This window comes from Alosa alosa, chromosome 17 (genome assembly GCF_017589495.1).
Source record: "Alosa alosa isolate M-15738 ecotype Scorff River chromosome 17, AALO_Geno_1.1, whole genome shotgun sequence".
In the NCBI taxonomy this organism is placed as follows: domain Eukaryota; kingdom Metazoa; phylum Chordata; class Actinopteri; order Clupeiformes; family Clupeidae; genus Alosa; species Alosa alosa.
This window is the reverse complement of record NC_063205.1, coordinates 26,688,138-26,708,137: the sequence shown is the minus strand read 5'-3', so window position 1 is coordinate 26,708,137 and position 20,000 is coordinate 26,688,138. Positions and strand designations below refer to the sequence as shown.

Here is a 20,000-nt window from a genome sequence, read left to right as displayed (position 1 = left end):
CACTACACACAGTGCCTGTCTCTGGCGGTGACGTCAATGGCAACATACCACCCTAAACTGGCCACTAATGATACTGAAATCTGAATCTCTTGCTTCACTTTGCGCCTCTTTAAACATGTTTTTCATATTTATCTTTTAGTTGATTGGGCTCAAATGACGTGAACTGCTTAACAATGCTTAATGAGCTGTATCAACTTAGATCCGGATATTTTTTCATGTTGCTTTCAAGATATGTCTCTCATCTCAGAATATGGCAACAGTGAGGGTAAGTCATAAAAGACTCGCACACACACACTCACACACACACAGAGACACATACCCATGTCGCACACACACACATACTCGGACTTACACAAACACACAAAAACACTCTACCCACACTTTGAGTCATCCAGAGAAACATGACCCCTCTTAAGCATTTACTGTAAACCCCTCTTTTAAAGAGGAGGACGTCTCACATCACATAAACTCCTTAACTGAAAGAGCTTTACTGCAGCTAAACTTGATGCGGTCGTACATTAGGCCGTTATGGTTTATCCCTCTCCCAGAAACCTCTCACAGGACAGAATATGAGCCTGTGTGCACTTCTCTGTCTCTGCACTTCTTTAGCATGACGTCCAGGTTCATCGAGACGACAACCCTTCCAGGGAAAACCATCAAATTAGCATCAAACGCTGCCTGTGACGCAAATTTCCAAATGTGGTTGGAATTTAGCATCAAATGACGCATTGCACTGATAATTGCTGAGCAATTCTGTATTGATCCCTGTCAAATAAATAAGTAAGACTTTCTCTTTTAGATGATGGGAGTTTCAGCAAAAATTAGCAGACTTTTCTTTGCAAAATACTCAAGCTTGACCAGGGCGTAATTTGGACCTCATTGTGACATTCATCCTCTATTCTTTCAACCTCTCACAAGACAAAGGTCCAATTTGTGACATCATAATAGTTTGGCCATGTACCGGTATGCATGTACTGTATGGATGTGTGTATATAGTGTGTGTGTGTTTTGTCTTGAATTAATATAATTTCCAGGACGCAAATATGTAATAAAATGTAATATATAGGTAGTAAAATATGTCAAAAATATGTACTGCATGCATGCATGGTATGTGTGTGTGTGTGTGTGTGTGTGTGTGTGTGTGTGTGTGTGTGTGTGTGTGTGTCCTTACTGGTTGGAGACGATGCCCTCGGCAATCTCACACACATGGACAAAGAGCAACGTGAAGGTGAGAATCCAGCGCATGTTGTGTCCAGGGAAGTGGAGCCAGGTGTTGTGGTGGATCTGCACTTTTGAGCTTTGACTGCCCCAACCTAAAACACACACACACACACATTAGACTGATGGATGTAGCGGTGTCAAGCAAAAGTTAAAGTTTAAAGATAAATAATTCTTCAAATCCACAACTTTCAGACTCACAGTTCACATCTCACCGCCAAACGAAAGCAAGCAAACACACTCTGTGACCATGTCAACACACAAATACAACTCAAACTTTAGTAGAATTTTGAAATGATATCCAATCACAGCATGCGACATCAACATCTACAGCATTTACATGTATGAAGAGCATACCCATGTGACACACAGTGACTAATGACGAGAGGCTGCAAATTGAGTGGTGCTTGGCCCTGGGATCCTTTGCAGAGAAAGACCTCTGTGTAAACACTAGTGTGGCCTGGCCACCAGAACTCCATTTACAAGTCCCAGGGGGACACTGACAAACTACCCCTCAACCAGCACTCCCAGGGAAAACTTACTCATTAATGAGAGAGAGAGAGAGGAGAGAGAGAGAGAGAGAGAGAGAGAAAGAGAGGTAGAGAAAGAGGGAAATGCGCAGTTCCGCCACCTCAGATAAATGAATAATAAATATATTCTTTCATACCAACAATATAGCGCGATGATATTGTTAAAATAAATGGTGATTTAATTTTTCACGTGTACAGAGGTGACAAAGAAGCTAGCAGTTGTTGTCCAAAAAGTATTGCTACACCACGATACTCATTTTTGGGTCATTTTTTCCTATTGCACCGACACCGAATTTCAGGGTTCCCCCACCCGCCAAATCCCACTTTAACCACTGACTACAAGCCACAGTATGTAGTTCAGACCAATACCAGTGGCATGAGAAAGAGATATAGACGGGGATCACATCAGCCAGCGGCAAGCGGCAGGTTTCCTATTGTTCTCTATGGTTCGGCAGCGGAACGGTGGTGTAACGCTAGCGTTGAGCAAGCTGAGCGTTGAACTTGGTTCACCTTTCAAAGTGCAACGCGAGTGTATTCAATTGACAAACCGTTTGTGTTGCTTAGGAATGAGATAAAAATTATTATGGTCTGAGCATTGTGTTCCGTTTGCCGCTGCCGCTTGCTTCTGGCTAGAAAGAGGAGAGACACATGAGATGATGGGAGAGAGGCTTGAAACTGGAATCAAACTAAAAACAAAAGAGATTCTGCACAGAGCAATTAGGGGAATGGAGAAAAAGATGAAGGGATGCATGGAGAAAGAAAAAAAAGTGGAGAGGAAGCACAGGAAGAAGAACCATGTGTATGTGTGTGTATAGTATGTGTATGCAATGTGTGTGTGTGTACGTGTAGGTGTGATTGTGAGTTTCTTCTACTGTATGTGTTTGAGTGTTGATAATACGCTAATGCCAAGATGTGTGGAGACAAGGGTATATAAATATGTGTTGAGAGAGAGAGAATGTGTGAAGGAGAGAGAGAGTGTGAAGGAGAGAGAGAGTGCAAATGAAAGCATGTTTCTGAGAGTGCAAGAACATCACCACACAAGTACTACGGCAAATCCCCCACTACACAAAACATAATCACAGAAATGGCATGGACTCAGAGCAGAGCAGAGAGCCTTACTCTCTCAGTCCAATGCAATTATCTTAAGTAGGAAGCCATGCATGCGTTAAGGCAGCAATCACACTGCACTGCCTGTCCATGTAAGTCTCTCTTTTCTAATGGACACAGATATTTAAAGTAGCAAAGTAGCTTTAGCTGAAATGCTATTACCCTTTGACTAGTGTTGTGTGTTACTGCAAAGAAGAGAGTACAGAGGATACACCACACAAAAGCACCCCTCCCCCCCCCACCCCAAACACACACACACACACACACAAGCACACACCAATGAAGAGGATGGGGAAGGTGATGAAGAGTAGGAAGACATGTGGGACCAGGTTGAGCGCATCCACAAAGCAGCCATTGTTGAGGACTCCCTTGTCCACATTGTACGAGTCGTTCCCGTCGTTTCCACAGAAGGAGAGGGCCATGCCGTCTGATTGGTCCAAAAGCACCTAGGAGGGGGAGGAAACCAACCTCACATCACTATGATGCTCAGAGCACATGTTGTCTTTGGCGACAGTTTCACAATGACAACAACACTGGTCTCATTAGTGCTTTCTCTGTTGAGTATAATATGTGTAACATATTGGTGTAACATCATGGTTTTACAAAATAGCCTATAAAATAGTCTGTATGCTACTGAGACCCTTGAATTTCCCCTTGAGGATTAATAAAGTATCTATCTATCTATCTATCTATCTATCTATAACATACAGTAGCCTACATATTTGAGTTAGATGTAAAACCAGTAATGATTCAGAACAGTGCATGTCGGAGCATTGCTTCTTCCTTAAAACCATGAAGTGGGATATAGAAATCATTAAGGCTTAGTAGGACCTTGGCTACATAGCTCTGTCCACAATGATCCAACACTCACATTTACTGAAGTGTGTGTGTGTGTGTGTGTGTGTGTGTGGGGGTAACACTTAACGGAGGACTAACCTCTCTGGTAAAGTGGTTCACTTCAGTCAAACATGTTGCCTGTTTTCCGTCATGTTTCAGGAGGTAGCCTACTTTTTGTAATTAAAACGTTACCACTCACCACCGTTCTACAAATTCGTTTCCCTTTAGAATGGATTGGTCAAACCAAGCAGAACCAGTACGTTGCGTCTATAACTGCTCACAAATGGATATCAACAAGTGTAATCGATGGCTAACAGGAACTGACAGAATGGCCATTAGTCATTTCTATTATTTATAAAGGTAATGCGTTTTCATCAAATGTCATCACAAGCAATTAGATATTGGTAAAATAAGTAGGAGTGCCTAGCCTTCTACCAAACAACGTTTGAAACATCGCTGCCAGCACTTTGATTCACAGCCGACTCAATATTCTGTCACACCCACATGTATGAAAATCAAAGTCTAACCAAACCCACTGATAAGAAACAACTAATCACTTACCGAAAGAAATGTCTTACTCGCACGGTTTCATTCCTGTCCACTGGGTTAATTCGGGGAGACGGCAATCGCAGAATATTGCCGACGCGAATTATTTTTAGATTGGACGCATCAGCTGCGCATGCTGCTGCTGCTCGCGCCTATCGGGTTTCCAAACTTGACTTGAAGTCTGCTGAGACAAAGTTCCTTCCGCAACTAGCCTCCTCCGACATACCGTGTCGGGGAAGAGCTTTTTCCAGAACAATTCATGTGTTGGCAATATTAGTCAATAACCATGGTATACGGTGGGCTAATATTGCCTCACTAAGTGAGACAGTAAGTCTGGCTAGTAAGACTCACTTCGGTCAGATTTTAAAACTGGTATTACAAAGTTCGGAGCGTTATGTGGTGAAGTCTAATTTTCATATAGGCTACGACATAGAATATGTCTGTATAGATTAATATCACGGCAATCTATTTCTTCACATTGGTCCCGGATTGGTTTAGTAGGCTATATCGCCAACATTGTCGTTTCTGCCACCTGCATGTTGCATATAATAAACCAGTTATTTTGAACAGAGCTGAACGGTCACGAAACACGTATGCGCATATAGTAATTCTTTAACGAGGTTGTCATTCACCAATACCGTTGCCTACCATTGACTGAATTGAATTCTGTGTTTGCATCGGAATGACCTCGCACTTCAGTAAATAGCTATGACAGTAGAAGCGAGCGAGCAGAAATCCCATGGAGGTTAAATAGGTAAATCATGTCAGTGACTGACACGCTTACCTACAGTAGGAACCGCTGTCTCAATTCCAAGCGTTCAGAGCGCGTCCGCGGTCACTATTCCCCTCAGCATGTCACGAACTGTGCTATCGTCACCTCTGATTACGACTAACAGGCAGCGGTGGACTCCATTGTAGAACCGTAGAACATGTCAACGTGCCTCCTCTCGTTTCAGCATCACGTTATGGCGTCGAGAGTAGCAGAGCGTCGCTCTTCTCTTCTGAAGGAATATGGGCTTGCACCGCGGGTAGCGTAAAAGCTGCAGTAGCCTACATGTAGGTCATGTCTGCTCTAGCGAGAGATAGGTTATATTAATAATCACCGCGGTTTAAATAGCACATGTGGACATTTCAATAGGAATGTGAACAGTGACAGACATGCATTAAATGCCTACACTGTGATCTTGAATCAGTGTAGCTTGGTCAAGCCAGAGTCAAGGACATTGCAGCATTAACGGATTTTTGAGACTTCTGGAAAACCACACGTCCTGGTGAGGGGTCGGGGTCAGAAAACAAAGTGTGAATTATTTGACATTGAAATAATTATAGATAGACATTTACAGTATTTTTTTTAATGATGTTATTGAATACCTGCTTGGCATAAGTCAACCGTATTTTGTTCTGTTCGTCCACACTGTGAGTGTTGGACATTAAATAAAATAGGCCTAAATAAAAAAATCTCCATGGCCTTGTGTAACCTAAATAATAAAACATCAACAAGATTAACCTCGTTCTCAGGGGAGAGATCTCATGTGCCATTTCTCTTAGGTTTGGCAGTGCCTCAGCAATCCTGCCCTCATGTTACCCAGCAGGGTTATTTTGGCTTTTCATCCACTCATGATAGCACGGAACAGCACACACACAGAGACAGACACAGTCAGACACACACACACACACACACACACACACACACACACACACACATTCACATTCTGCACATGCAAAACACATGCAGACATACACACACAAATACACACTCACACACTGCATATGCAACCTGTTACGACCCCCTGTGCCCCTTCAGGCCTGACATGGCCATGGGCAATGCAGCCCTAGCTTGTCCAATTAGCTCATCATACACACCTGCTTAAGGTGTGTGGGTATTTAAGGTATTTTTGGTTACTTTTAAATAAATACTTTATTGGTTAAAGTTATCTCTGTTGTCCCGACTCCCTCTTTATGTTGCGGCTTTGAGCTGGGTCGTAACAAACCATACATAGATCACACACACACACACACACACAAATGCCTTATTGGGGTCTGTGTAATACTTTATGACCTAGTTGCAACATGCAGGGAGACCATAGACAGACCTCCGTTTAAGGTCACAATAATAACAAAACTGTCGTTTTATGGTTTGCATACATTGTTCTCTGACAGGTCCGGCAGATGTCCTGGTAGGCCTATTGTTTCTGAGATAGATATCCAGTCCTCTTGTCCAGATGTCCAAAGCTAACAGCAAATGACACAATTGACTAAGCGACAGAGTTGATGAATCAGTGGTTCTCTTTAGCTGTCGATTGTATTGACGTTGAGGAGAACAATATTGGCTACTGGGATGTCTGTGGAAGTGTGTGGATGTTTGCTCAATCAGAGTAATGAAGTATGGCAAAAGCATTGGGTGTCAGTGAAGAGCTTCCTCTGTATATCACTGTGCTGACAGAATAATTTCTAACATGCACACATGTGTTCTCTATCACACACTGACACAGAGACACTCTCTTTCTGAAACACGCACACAAACATGCACACACACTCTGTAAGAAAGACTCTTATTTTGTTTGTTTGACGTTGCCTAGAAACCTTGGCTCGTGCAGCCTCGTTAAGTTTCAATTCAGTTTCAGAGTGACACGAGTTCGTGGTCAAACAATAGTTTAAGTAATTTACGTGCCCAAAACACATTTATGTGCTGGATTGTGTGCGTCCATACAAAAGTAAGTGTTTGTAGAGTTGCAGACATGATAAGTCAGGTTGTAGCGGTCACCATAAATGTGTACATTCCGTTATTCATGATTAGAATGCTAAGCAGAAAGTTAGCATGCTAAGCTGAGTTTTATGTTGCTATGTGTTGGTTTTATGTTGCTTAGCTTGATACCCACGGTCATTTTGATATGCGATGCTTGCATGTAATGTAGTTATTAGCTAATGGTTAACGTGTGAAGGTTAATGTCATTTAATGCAGCATACTGATTTAGTCCTTCTTCTTTATTTACAGACCACACATTAAAGTCCACACTCACATACTGTACATAAAGGCATCCACCCAGACTTAGATAGCCTCCATTACATTTCTGGAAGATTGTATGGAACCAATGAAGGCACATTAAAGAGATAAAGAAGACTGCTTTGTGGATTCTTCGTGTTCTAACAGACACGCCCGAGCAATACAACCAGCCAATCCAACCAGCAAATACAGTCCTTAACCTCATTAACATTTTGGTCCCACGAGCCGGAGACTGTGTTGATTCGGGATCAAGATGGAACAAATAAGTGAAGCAGTTCGTCCTAAGCGACAGACACATCTCCCACGTTACCTCGAAGAATATGAGCTCAACACAGGCAGCGGCAAACGTCATTCTCCTTCGACTACGATAGAAATGCTCATACAGGAGAGCGAACAGAGATGTATAGCGGAGCTGGGAACAGTCAAGATGACACCCACCACACATCCACATGCTTCATATTCAAGGCGCCAAGTGCAGTGGGACCCAGCCCTCAACGAGCAAGAGGACGAGTTTTCCCTCAGGCCCCGCGCAGAATATGATACATGGAGTAAGCACGAAAGTGAAGACTTTGCTGCTGCATGTAAGGCCGAGCTAGGAGATTCGCAAGGAGAACGTGGAACTGCGTGAATCACATGAGTACATGTTACATGACATTGCATGTCTAAGATATGTCCACGATGATGTGAGGTCGCTAGCTGACACAGTGAAGGCCCTAGCTGAAACCTGAACAGAGCCTCATCATACAGTATGGCCAGACCTGCCACCTCCTCCACCTCCTGCAACACAAGGCCCAGGTGAAGAGGACGGAAACTATGACAACATCGACTGGCCGCCACCACCACCAGGGCGAACACCCCGGCCATCAGAGCATCCTGATGAAGGAGAAATGGTCTCAGCCATAGATAGAGTGATGGGTGAGCTACAGCTTCTGAAACAGAGTGCGGCTTCTAGTTTAAAAGCCACCTAGTAGGCCAATGCCGCCTAGCAGGCCTATGCCACCTAGCAGGCTTACTCAATCCCAGCCATTCTCGGCTATACGCCCCCCATCGTTCACCCCCTCAGACCACAGAGCCCCGTATGATCCTGGTGCGTGCTACAGATACTCACCTAGCCCTGGAGCAGGCTATGGTTCTTCACCCATGGGCCATCAGCGGTCATTCAACTCCCCTGTGTCTGAAGAGATGGTCTACAGAGGGCCCAAGCCGAAGATACCATTTTTCAGCCACAGAGACCCAATGGAGTTCGCCCGTCTTAAATTAGCCCTTGAGAATCTCCTACCTGAAGACAGCTCAGAGCTCTTCAAATACCAAGTCCTCATCGACCACCTAAAACTCGAAGAGGCCTGTCTGGTAGCTGATTCTTACCTCAATTCCCCACTCCATACTCTGACACTATGTCAGCCTTAGATGAGAAATTCGGCCAGCCCCATCATGTGGCTCTGAAGAGAGTAGCCACTGTTATGGAGTCACCAGAGGTGAAGCGTGGAGATGTTGCAGCCTTTGAGAAGTTTGCACTACACGTACAGTCCCTGGTGGGCATGCTCCAGACCCTGGGACCCGACGGAGATGTGGAGCTGAGATGCGGCTCGCACGTTGCCCGTCTACTCACAAAACTCCCACCAGAAATGAGAGCTGACTTTCGCCGTCAGATGCTTCAACGACCTGGGTCGACATACACCCTGATTGACCTGGCAGAGTGGCTAAGATACGAGTCCTGGTGCCAAGGCTATGAGGTTGAGCTGGCAAGCAAGGGGCAAGTGCAGCATAGCTCAAACATTGAGAAGAAGCAGAGTAGACATGCGGCTTCTGTTCTACATGGAGCAGAGCCCCCTGTAGCCACAAATCGAACACAGCAACGCTCTATGTCATCAGAGAAGAGAGGCAAAGCAAAGCCCTATTGCCCATACTGTGAGAGCTCAGAACATTTCCTAAGCCAATGCCAACCCATCCAGAGACTCACAAAGGAGCAAGTGACTGAGTGGATCAAAGCAAACAGACGATGCTGGCGTTGCGCAAGGAACCACCAAGCCGCACAGTGTGACCTGAAAAGGCTCTGCGACGTGTGCCAAGGCAAACACTTGAAGGTCCTTCACGAGGTCAATCAGAGAGGCACGGCTGAGCCACCCAGAGAGGAGAACTGCTACGTCAACACGGCAACTGAGATCCTCTATCTAGACAGACCAGCTGATTCATCAAGGGTCCTGCTGAAGATAATAAAAGTGCTGCTAAGCCATCATGACCGCAAGCTGGAAACCTATGCAGTGTTGGGCGATGGCTCCGAGCGCACCATGCTCCTCCCTGAGGCTGCCAAGCAACTAGGGTTAGAAGGGCACCCCTGAAGAACTCAACCTGCGCACCATAAGGCAGGACGTCCAGGTGCTCAGAGGAGCACGTGTGTCTTTCCACCTATCTCCCGCTACTCAGCCAAAGAAGAGCTTTAAAATCACACAAGCCTTTACATCAGAGCGTCTTGGCCTTGCTGAGCAGTCTTACCCCATCACGTCTCTCCAGAAGAAATACAAGCACCTTGTAGGTCTACCCCTCAAGCAGTTTGACCGAGTCAAGCCCCTCATACTCATAGGTGCCGACCACCTGCACCTGCTCACCCCAGTCGAACCGGTGAGATTGGGCCCACCAGGAGGACCTGCCGCTATCCGCACTCGACTGGGATGGACTCTGCAAGGCCCCGCCAGGTTAGTCCAGCAGACTCTGCCACACCAGCAGTGTCTGTTCACCACCGTCTCCCACAGACAGCTGAACTGATGACAAATGTACAAAGGCTGTGGCAGATGGACGTGGTGCCGTTTCAAAGTGACAAGGTAGTCATGCGGTCAAAGGAGGACCAAGAGGCGGTGGACATCCTTGAGGCGAAGACAATACGCGTGGAGGTCGATGGTGTTCTGCGGTACGCTACCCCTCTGCTGCGCAAACGTCAAATGCCCCTCTTCCAAGCCACCAAGGAGGTGGTCATGCCAAGTCTAAGGAGCACTGAGAAGAGGCTGGCTAGGGACCCAGCATTCGCAGAGGCATACTGTGAGGAGATCCGCAAACTAGTCAAAGCAGGATCAGTAGTGAAGCTCAGCACCGATGTCACAACAGAGAGTGAAACGTGGTTCATCCCACATCATTTAGTACAGCACAACGACAAGAACCGTATAGTGTTCAACTGCTCGTACCAGTGCCGAGGCCTTAACCTGAACGAAGCGTTACTGCCTGGGCCAACCCTGGGGGCCTCTCTTCTTGGAGTCCTACTGCGTTTCAGACAAGACGCAGTGGCCATTAGCGGTGACATACGCAGTATGTTCCATCAAGTTAGGCTCCTGCCAGAAGACAGGCCACTCGTCAGGTTCGTATGGAGAGATATGAGGCGAGAGGATCCTCCGGATGTATACGAGTGGCAGGTCTTACCATTTGGCACAACCTGTTCACCATGCTGCGCCACGCTTGCACTTCAACGACATGTGAGGGAGCACAGTGTTGCTGATGAAGACGTGCGGCGGTCCGTAGAACAGTGCTTCTACGTCGACAACTGCTTACAGAGTGTGCCAACAGTCGATGAGGCAAAGCAGCTCGTGGATAAGCTCCGTGCTCTGCTCACCACTGGTGGCTTTGATCTCCGCCAGTGGGCAAGTAATGTACCAAGTGCAATCAGTCACTTACCCACCGAAGCCAGGTCCAACAGCCTTGAGCACTGGCTTTCCAAGGGCGACGCCAGCCATCCAGAATCTGCTCTTGGACTCATCTGGCACTGGGAGTCCGATAGTCTCGGCTACAAGCATCGACCCCTAGAGTATGGAGAACTGACGATGCGGAACATGTACAAAGTCCTAGCTCGACAGTATGATCCTCTGGGGTACATCCTGCCGTACACGACACGAGCAAAAATGCTTGTTCGACGCCTATGGGATAAACAGCGTGGCTGGGACGACCCACTTCTTCCCGAAGAGCTGCTGCACGGGTGGAAGGAATGGGAGGCCGAGCTTGAGGTTCTACCACATATATCTCTACCCCGACCTTATATGCCAACTCAAGCTGACGTTCTCACCAGGCAGATCCACATCTTCAGCGAAGCGTCGGAAAGCGACGAGTCTGTCGCATACCTACGGACAGAGGACACTCATGGCAGAGTCTACCTGTCATTCCTCGTGGATTCCTGAAATCCAAGAGTTAACAGACTCCAGCTGCTGGCACTACGTAGACACCGCCCAGAACCCCGCAGATGACATAACACGGGGGAAGACTCTGGAGGAGCTAGCAGAGTCAAACCGCTGGAGTCAGGGGCCAGGTTTCCTTCTCAAGGGACCAGAAGAGTGGCCTTCCAGGCCATCCACAGTGGTTGAACCGGATCCTGCAGAATACCGTAAGCTTACCTTCTGTGGCCTGACATCAACAGTTGACCAGCCCAGAATTTCCACAGCTGAACAGTATGCCTGCTGGAAGGACTTTGTTGAAGCCACTGCATATGAGCTTGATGGGGCGGCCGCACAGCCTGGCAGCCCGACCGCCTCCATCTATCAGCAAGCAGAGTTGTTAATCATCAAGCAAGCGCAACAGGACTGTTTTCAGGAAGAGCTGCGCCTCCTAGAAGCAGGCAAGCCTGTACAGTGCAGCAGCCGTCTACTTACCCTGTTGCCGGAGCTGGACCCTGTAGCAGGGATCATACGCGTAGGGGGAAGGTTACGGAGAGCAGAGGCACTAGACTCCAGCTCCTTACATCCGATCGTCTTGGACCCCTCCCATCCAGCCACCAAACTCCTGGTCCAGGATTATGATGCTCGTCTATGTCATCCTGGGCCTGAACGGGTGTACGCAGAGATGAGGCGTTCTTTCTGGGTCCTGCGTGGGAGAGAAGCTATCCGACGTGTACAGCACCAGTGTAAAGAATGTCGAAGGTGGAAGGCCCGTCCTGCAGTGCCAAAGATGTCAGACCTACCTGCAGCTCGGTTGCGACTCTTTAAGCCTCCATTCTATTCCACTGGCGTTGATTGTTTCGGGCCTTTCCAGATCAAGATATGGCGCCGCACAGAGAAGAGGTGGGGCATTATCTTTAAATGCCTCACAACCCGTGCTGTGCACTTTGACCTCCTACCAAGCATAGACATAGACTCTTACCTGATGGCACTTAGGAGGTTCATCGCTCGCAGAGGGACGCCGGCAGAAGTCTACTCAGACCAAGGGACCAATTTCAAGGCCGGTGAGAAAGAGCTATGTGAAGCCTTCACCAGTATGAGCCCAGAACTCCAGAAGCTCCTTGCCAAGCAGAAAATTGCCTTTCACTTCAACCCGCCTGCAGCTCCACATTTCGGTGGGGCCTGGGAACGGGAGATCAGATCAGCAAAGAATGCTTTATACACAGTGATAGGATCCCAGTCAGTAGCTGAGGAAGTGCTTTGCACAGTCCTGCTGGAAGTTGAAGCCATCCTGAACTCTAAGCCGTTAGGCTATACGTCCTCAAGTATAGCCGATGAGGACCCAGTGACACCAAATGTCCTGTTAATGGGGCGGCCTGACGGCGCCTTACCACAGGTAGTGTACCCTATGGACAAAGGCCTCACCAGAAAGAGATGGAAGCACTGCCAAATTCTGGCTGACCAGTTCTGGGCAAGCTTCAAACGGAACTACCTACCCACTCTACAGCTTCGCCAGAAGTGGCACGCCAACACAGAAGACCTCGCTGATGACTCAGTGGCCTTGCTGGTGGACCCATAGCTCCCTAGAGCCAGTTGGCCCATCGGGAAGATCATCAAAGTTCATCGGAGCGGTCAGCATGTCCGGTCAGCAGACATTCAAATCAGAGACAAAGTGTATACCAGGCCAGTGACTCGACTCATTCGCCTTACAGCCATCCCGGACCCTGATGACACCGGAGATCCCATCGGCACCTGAGGAGGATGAGTCTTTCCCAAGAGCGAATTGCTTTAGCAATTTGGGGGCGGCTGTACGAAAGACTCTTATTTTGTTTGTTTGACGTTGCCTAGAAACCTTGGCTCGTGCAGCCTCGTTAAGTTTCAATTCAGTTTCAGAGTGACACGAGTTCGTGGTCAAACAATAGTTTAAGTAATTTGCAGTTTACGTGCCCAAAATACATTTATGTGCTGGATTGTGTGCGTCCATACAAAAGTAAGTGTTTGTAGAGTTGCAGACATGATAAGTCAGGTTGTATCGGTCACCATAAATGTGGACATTCCGTTATTCATGATTAGAATGCTAAGCGGAAAGTTAGCATGCTAAGCTGAGTTTTATGTTGCTATGTGTTGGTTTTATGTCGCTTTAGCTTGATACCATTTCTCATTAACACACTCCTCTTTCTGCCCTCTCCCTCTATTTGGTCTTCAATTCAATTCAATTCAATTCAATTCAAGGTAGCTTTATTGGCATGACAAATATTTCTTTGCATTGCCAAAGCAGGACATCAAACAATACAATACAGAACATACGATAGATAAGACATTTATACATATAAACGTGTGTGTGTGTGTGTGTGTGTGTCTGTGCTGGTAGGTATTTCATGTGTATAGTGTCTAATCACTGTCCCTCGCTCTATGGCATTCAGTGACATATTTAGCAGCAAGAGCTGCTGTCTGTCCTTGCTGTCCAAGTAAGACAGGCAGTACTTCCTGTTCTCCCAGGTTTCGGAACTCCGGGATTAGGTTGGTAAATTTATCAAAGTAGGTATCACTAATAAATTAAAATTTCTTACATTGAAGAAGAAAGTGCACCTCCGTCTCAACCTCACCTGTCGTACAGTGACCACAGACTCTTTGCTCTCTTGGCAACCATGACTTTCTTAGTCTGCCTTTTTCTATGGCTAGGCTGTGGTCACTGAGTCTGTATTTGGTCAAGATCTGTCTCTGCTTTATATCTCTGACAGTAGAGAGATATTCTTCTAATTCATATTTAGATTTTATGGCCCGATAACATTCTAGTTTGTTTTGTTTTTTTGTTTCATTATGCCAATGTTCCAAATATTTTTCTTTAGATTTCTGGATAATCTGGTTGAGATTTAGTCTAAAAGCAGAGCTTGGCTGAGAGAGTGTATTAGTATTTGTTAGAGGGGGATTACTTAGTCTCAGCACAAGCTGACTCAGAGGACTCTTCCTGAGATCCTGAGTTTTTGCTGCGATGAAATGCAGTGTGTCTCTGGGACTTGTTTGGAGATGCATCCAGAATTTAAGTGCTCTCTTTTGTATGTTGATGGCCAATGGGAATCTGCCTAATTCAGCCCTACATGCATTGGTTGGTGTTTTCTTTTGGATTTTTAAAATTAATCGACAGAATTCTGCATGTAGGGATTCTACAGGATGCTTGTCCCATCTAGTGTAGCTGTGCACACTGAGTGGACCCCATACCTCACTTCCATATAGCGCAATAGGCTGGATAACACAGTCGAATATTTTGCACCAAACTTTAATTGGTATGTTTATGTTCCAGAAGTTTCTTTTTATTGCATATATATGCTTCTGCGAAGCTTTTTTTTTAGAGCATTCACTGCCATGCTAAAGCTCCCAGATGCAGTTATGATCAAGCCGAGGTAAGTGTACTGCATCGTGTGATCTAGGCGGTGCTGCCTAGATTGAAAGGGTATCTGTGTTCCTGACATCTGGGCTTCTTTTGGAATATCATAATGTTTGTCTTTTTTAGATTTACTGTCAGGGCCCAGTGCTGACAGTATTTCTCTAGCAGGTCCAGGTGCTGCTGTAGTCCCTGTGCAGTGGGAGATATCAGCACCAGGTCGCCTGCATAGAGGAGGAATTTAATTTCTTTTTTTTTTAGGGTAAGGCCAGGAGCTGTAGACTGTTCCAACTGCACCGCTAACTCATTGATGTAAATATTGAACAGTGTTGGACTGAGGCTACAGCCCTGCCTCACCCCTCTTTTTTGAGTGAAGTATTCTGTAATTTTGTCGCCAATTTTCACAGCATTTCTGTTTTCAGAGTACATTTCCTTAACTAATTGGTAAACTTTACCCCTACAATCGCTTTGTAAAAGTTTATAAAATAGTCCTTCATGCCAGATTGAATCAAATGCTTTTTTTGAAATCAACAAAACAAGCAAATATTTTTTCATTTTGTGTTTGGTTTACATGTTTAGTTATTAGGGTGTGTAGGGTGTAAATGTGGTCCTAGTCTTGCGGTAATTTGGAAGAAATCCAATTTGACTTTTGCTGAGGACATCGTGCTCCTTAAGGAAGGCTACTATTCTTTTGTTGATAATGCTGCTAAACACCTTCCCCAGACTACTGTTCACACAGATGCCTCTAAAATTATTGGGGTCCAATTTATCTCCACTTTTGTAGATGGGTGTAATGTACCCTTGGCTCCAGATGTCAGGAAAACAGCCAGAAGTTAAAGTGAGATTGAACAATTTGAGTATAGCCCTTTGCAGTTCAGGGGTGCTGTGTTTAAGCATTTCTCCTCTGATGTGATCAGGGCCGCAGGATTTTTTTGTTTTGAGTTTTTTAATTTTGGATTCAAGTTCGAATTGTGTAATTGGGAAGTCAAGGGGGTTTTGGTTGTCTTTAATTGTCTTTTCAAGGGATTGTAATTTTTTCATGGTTTTTTCATAATTCAAATGTAGATCTTGAGGTTGGATGTCTGTATACAAATTTTCAAAGTGCTTTTTCCAGATTTCACCATTTTGAATCGGTAAGTTCTGTGGTTTTGTTTTGCTCAGACCATTCCACATCTCCCAAAATTGATTATTTTGTATAGATGCTTCGATTTTGCTGAGAGTTGTGTTGGTGTCATTCTGTTTTTTCTTTCTCAGCAACATTTTATAGTGTTTAAGAGTTTCGTGGTAGTTCTTTCTAAGATTTGTATTTTCAGGCTGGTGGTGCTTTTGATTGGAAATATGCCTCAATCTAGTCCTGAGTTGTTTACATTCCTTGTCAAACCATTTTTCTTCAGTTTTGTTCTTTGCTCGATTTTTGTTAGACTTCTTCATGCCAGCTACATTTGCTGCTTTCAGAAATATTTTGTTTAGTTCTTTTGTGGCTTCATTAACACCAGTTTTGCTAATCTCAAAACATTTTGAGTTGTAGGATCTAATGCATTGTTTTAGTTCTGAAGAATTTAGAGCTTTTAAAAAGTTATCTGGGCTGTCCTGAGTCCATCTATATGTCCCATTGAGACGGAATAGCTTGCTGGACTCTGTTTTGGGCTGCTGTATGATTTTGAGAAAGATGTTAGTCTGGTTATGATCCGATAGTGGAGTTTGCCACCTGACAGTGAATGCTCTGAAGGAGTTGGGGTCCATGTCAGTGATTGCATAGTCAACTACACTAGCTCCAAGAGCTGAACAATACGTGAACCTCCCTAAAGAGTCCCCTCTGATCCTGCCATTAAGCATATACAGCCCTAAGGCTCGACAGAGATGCACTAACTCTTTACCATTTTTATTGACAGTACGGTCAAGGCTGTTTCTCTGGGGTAAGTTTGGTGTAAAATAAAGGTTGTTTTGACCAAACACATGGTTGTTACCATGAGGGTCTATGTGATCTATTTCACACCCAGTCCTGGCATTTAGGTCCCCACATATCAGCACATTTCCCTGGGCCTGGAAATGGCTGATGTCTGTGTAGAGATTGCTTATGTAGTCCTCCTCATAATATGGAGATTCTATTGGTGGGATGGATATGGCACAAAGGTATATATCATTAATTGATATACCAGAGCTCTTTTTTAATTTTAGCCAACAGTGTGATTTCCCTATTTGGATGATAGAAAGGTGATTAGTAAGGTTTTCCTTGTACCACACCAATATTCCCCCAGAGTTTCTGCCATGACATATGCCATTGAGTTTGAGCGAGGAGATTACAATTTCATTGTATCCCTTAGGACAGTGTGTAGGTGTATCTGTGCGGCACCATGTTTCAGTGAGGATAAGAATATCCACATTTTCAATGTTTTTCAAAAACTCGGGTTGAGTACTCTTAATACCAAACGTTGAGGAGTAGAGTCCTTGTATGTTCCAACAACTAACATAAAATGAATTCATACTTTCACAAAATGGACAAATTCAATGGAACAGATTAAAGAAGTTATTTGAATAGAGTAGGCTAATCAAATCAAAGTCTGTGGATAATGATACAAGTTTGAGAAATACAAATTCAAACAATGTTTGAACATTCATACACAGCTGCAATGGGGGTGGGGGGTGGAACAGGGGTGAATAATGGCATTGGGGGGTGATGGTGTGACAAGGGAGGGGAGGGGGGATCCATTAGCAGTGTGTGCGTTGGGTTGGGGGGGTGGGGGGTAAGGGTAGTATGTGACCTGTTCGGGGGTATTCCTTGTGATGTCATGAAGGAAGGGGCTGTGGATGGTGGGAGGGGAAGGGGAGGGGTGTCTATTGGCGGAGGGGGGGTTTGAGGTGTGCATTATTATTTGTTACCCAGAAGTTTGCTGCACAACAGGTGAAGTATATTTTTAATTTCCCCCAGCTCTGTGGGTTTGTTAGTGGTTAGGCCTACTGGTTGGGCTGCTGCGGCTGCATAGGTCTGAGGCCTTTCCTTCGGGGGCTTTCTCGCAGGGGGGGTGCTGGCCTTCAACTTGGTGGGGCGTGGGTGTGTTGTTGTCCTCGTACTGGTGGGAGAGTGGAGGGCTGCTGGTCTGTCCTCTGGAACACGTTGAACCACAGGGATGGGTGGGAGTTGTTGTTGATGTCATGGCGGAGCATGGATGGTGGTGTTGGGGTTGCGAGCCAGTGCACAGTCTTTGAGGGATTTTGCAAACTTTCCTATCCTGTCCTTGTGTAGGTGGATCCCGTCATACATATCCCTCAGGCTGATGGTGGGATGGTGTGCCATATGCACATTAGGCAGGGTTGTGCATCCTCTGTAGACATCTGCATTTATGCCATTGATGACGTGAGGTGGTGTGTCGTATCTTGGTAGTAGGGTCGAGACAACCACGCGGGCATCAGGGAACATATTACTGGCCTTTTTTGCTGCATTGCACAGGGCCCCAGCAGTGGCCCTGTGTAGATAGTGTAGGTCATTGGTGCCAGTGTGAATGATGATTACCTGTGGGTTTCCCAGAGTCTTTCTTTCCAGCAGCTGTAATGCCTGCTTGGTTGTGCTGCAGTGTTTGAGCAGGACCTGGTGTTGTGGAAATAGTCTCTCAAGGTCCAGAAATGTCCTATTTGAGTCCATCAGCAGGACAACCTGCGGACGACCATCTGCTGTTCTGCTTGGCAGGGGTGTTGGGTGGGGTGGCTGGCTGTGAGAAGAGGGTGTAGCTTTGGGAAGAGCTGGTCTGCTTGTGGAAAGTTGTGCCACTGGAGTAATTCCATCTGCTGGTGTTTTGACCGATGTACTTGGGTTATGGCAGTTTGTATGGGTGCAGTATGGAGGCTGTGTACAGGCCTGTAGGTTAACTAGTTGTTCTTTCATCTCCTGCAGTTGCGTTTTGAAGGACTTTTCTCTGCTGTTGGCATGTTTTTCTAAGTTGGTTATATGTTGCCTTAGTTCTTTATTTTCGTCCTGTACCTCCTTCAAAGTAGTCCTGAAAGCAGCAGTGATTGTATTGATGTCAGCTTTAAGTTGTTGAACCTCATGTCTGAGTTGCTGCACCAAGTTGCTGTTGCTTGTCTCATGGAGTCTGGCCTGTATCTGCTCCCTGAACTCAGTAAAGTCCAGCTCCAGCAGTGCCAAGCTGTCCCTCAGCTGCCTATCATGAGAGGGGGGAGGGGGAATGGCTGCTGCAGGCAGAGTGGGCTGTGTGTGAAAAGGGGAAGGGGGGGGGGGAGGGGGTGCTGTGGGCAGAGGGGGCTCCTTGTCTGCGTGGTCTACAACTGCACCTCCTTTCTTCTTATCCACCTGTATTTTCATCTTAGGGAACTTTTCCTCAAAAGATATCAAGCTAGCCTCATTACCTTGCAGTAGTACTGTTCCTTTAGTGGTGTAGTATGTAATTGTGAGCACAGCATTATCTGTGTCCAAGCTGTCATCACTACATATGATGATCCTTCCACCCCGGCCAATCCCCTCTCTCACTGTAAACTTGTATTCACTGTATATGGCTTCTTTCCATTCAGGTACACAGTTTGTGTGAAAGATTAGGTTGTTTTTTATTCTCTTGCCCTTGATGCAGATATAGTCACAGAAAAGAGTGTCAGGATTTTCTTTAAGAAGTTTTTCTCTGTACTTCCCTCTTGCAGTAGCAGATTTGCAACTGTTAGGAAACTCCACCTCTCTGCTCTGCCCTAGCATGGTTGCCATGGTAGCCAGATGTTACAATGTTGCAATTTCCAACGGCTCTGCTGCACTCTGCCGTAACAGGAGAAAATTCTCTCTAGCTAGTTAGCTAAGTGAAGTTATTTGTCTTAGTCTCCTGATTTGATTTCAACAATTTGTTGTATGTATTTCAATATTTAGTCCTTGCTTTCTGGATGACTATCAGGTAGAGATGTCTGTGCCTACCTTGCTGCTGGTTGGGTTGTTAGTGGCATGCCCTTAGAGATTGGTTCATTGAAGCTCTTTTGATCTTTGTTGTAGCTCTTGTTTGCTAATCTCTGCTATTGGGGTTGCTGCTCTCCACTTGTAGCATAGTCCCTCAGGGTAATTCAAGCTTATTTTGGTGTTTTGTTGTCTCTTCTTTTTAATATCACTTTTATCTTCAGACAAGATCTTCTCCTAGTTTTTATAAGTAATTATTTAACATTTTCTCCCAAAATTCTGTCCATTTTCTGTCCAAATATTTAAAAAGTTTAGGAGCTCATTTTAGTTGTGGCTCTTCGGAATTCGGCTCTCTCTCTCT

The 20,000-nt window shown here is 45.6% G+C and overlaps 1 protein-coding gene across 9 annotated transcripts in view; it reads right to left on the bottom strand.

Annotated features, from left to right (window-relative positions):
- The window catches only part of abcc9 (ATP-binding cassette, sub-family C (CFTR/MRP), member 9), a 59,508-nt gene extending 54,125 nt beyond the window's left edge, over window positions 1-5,383 (bottom strand). For 2 of the 9 annotated variants that reach the window (XM_048267566.1, XM_048267568.1), the window contains exons 1-3: window positions 5,023-5,381; window positions 3,133-3,301; window positions 1,172-1,313 (exon numbers count right to left, since the gene is read on the bottom strand). In XM_048267566.1, coding sequence (XP_048123523.1) covers window positions 1,172-1,313; window positions 3,133-3,277 — 287 coding nt within the window. In that variant the 5' untranslated portion in view covers window positions 3,278-3,301; window positions 5,023-5,381. Of the gene's footprint in view, window positions 1-1,171; window positions 1,314-3,132; window positions 3,302-4,253; window positions 4,335-5,022 lie in introns of those variants that run through there. The other 7 variants (XM_048267565.1, XM_048267563.1, XM_048267569.1 and 4 more) reach the window with 7 other exon arrangements.
- Window positions 5,384-20,000: the final 14,617 nt, after the last annotated feature.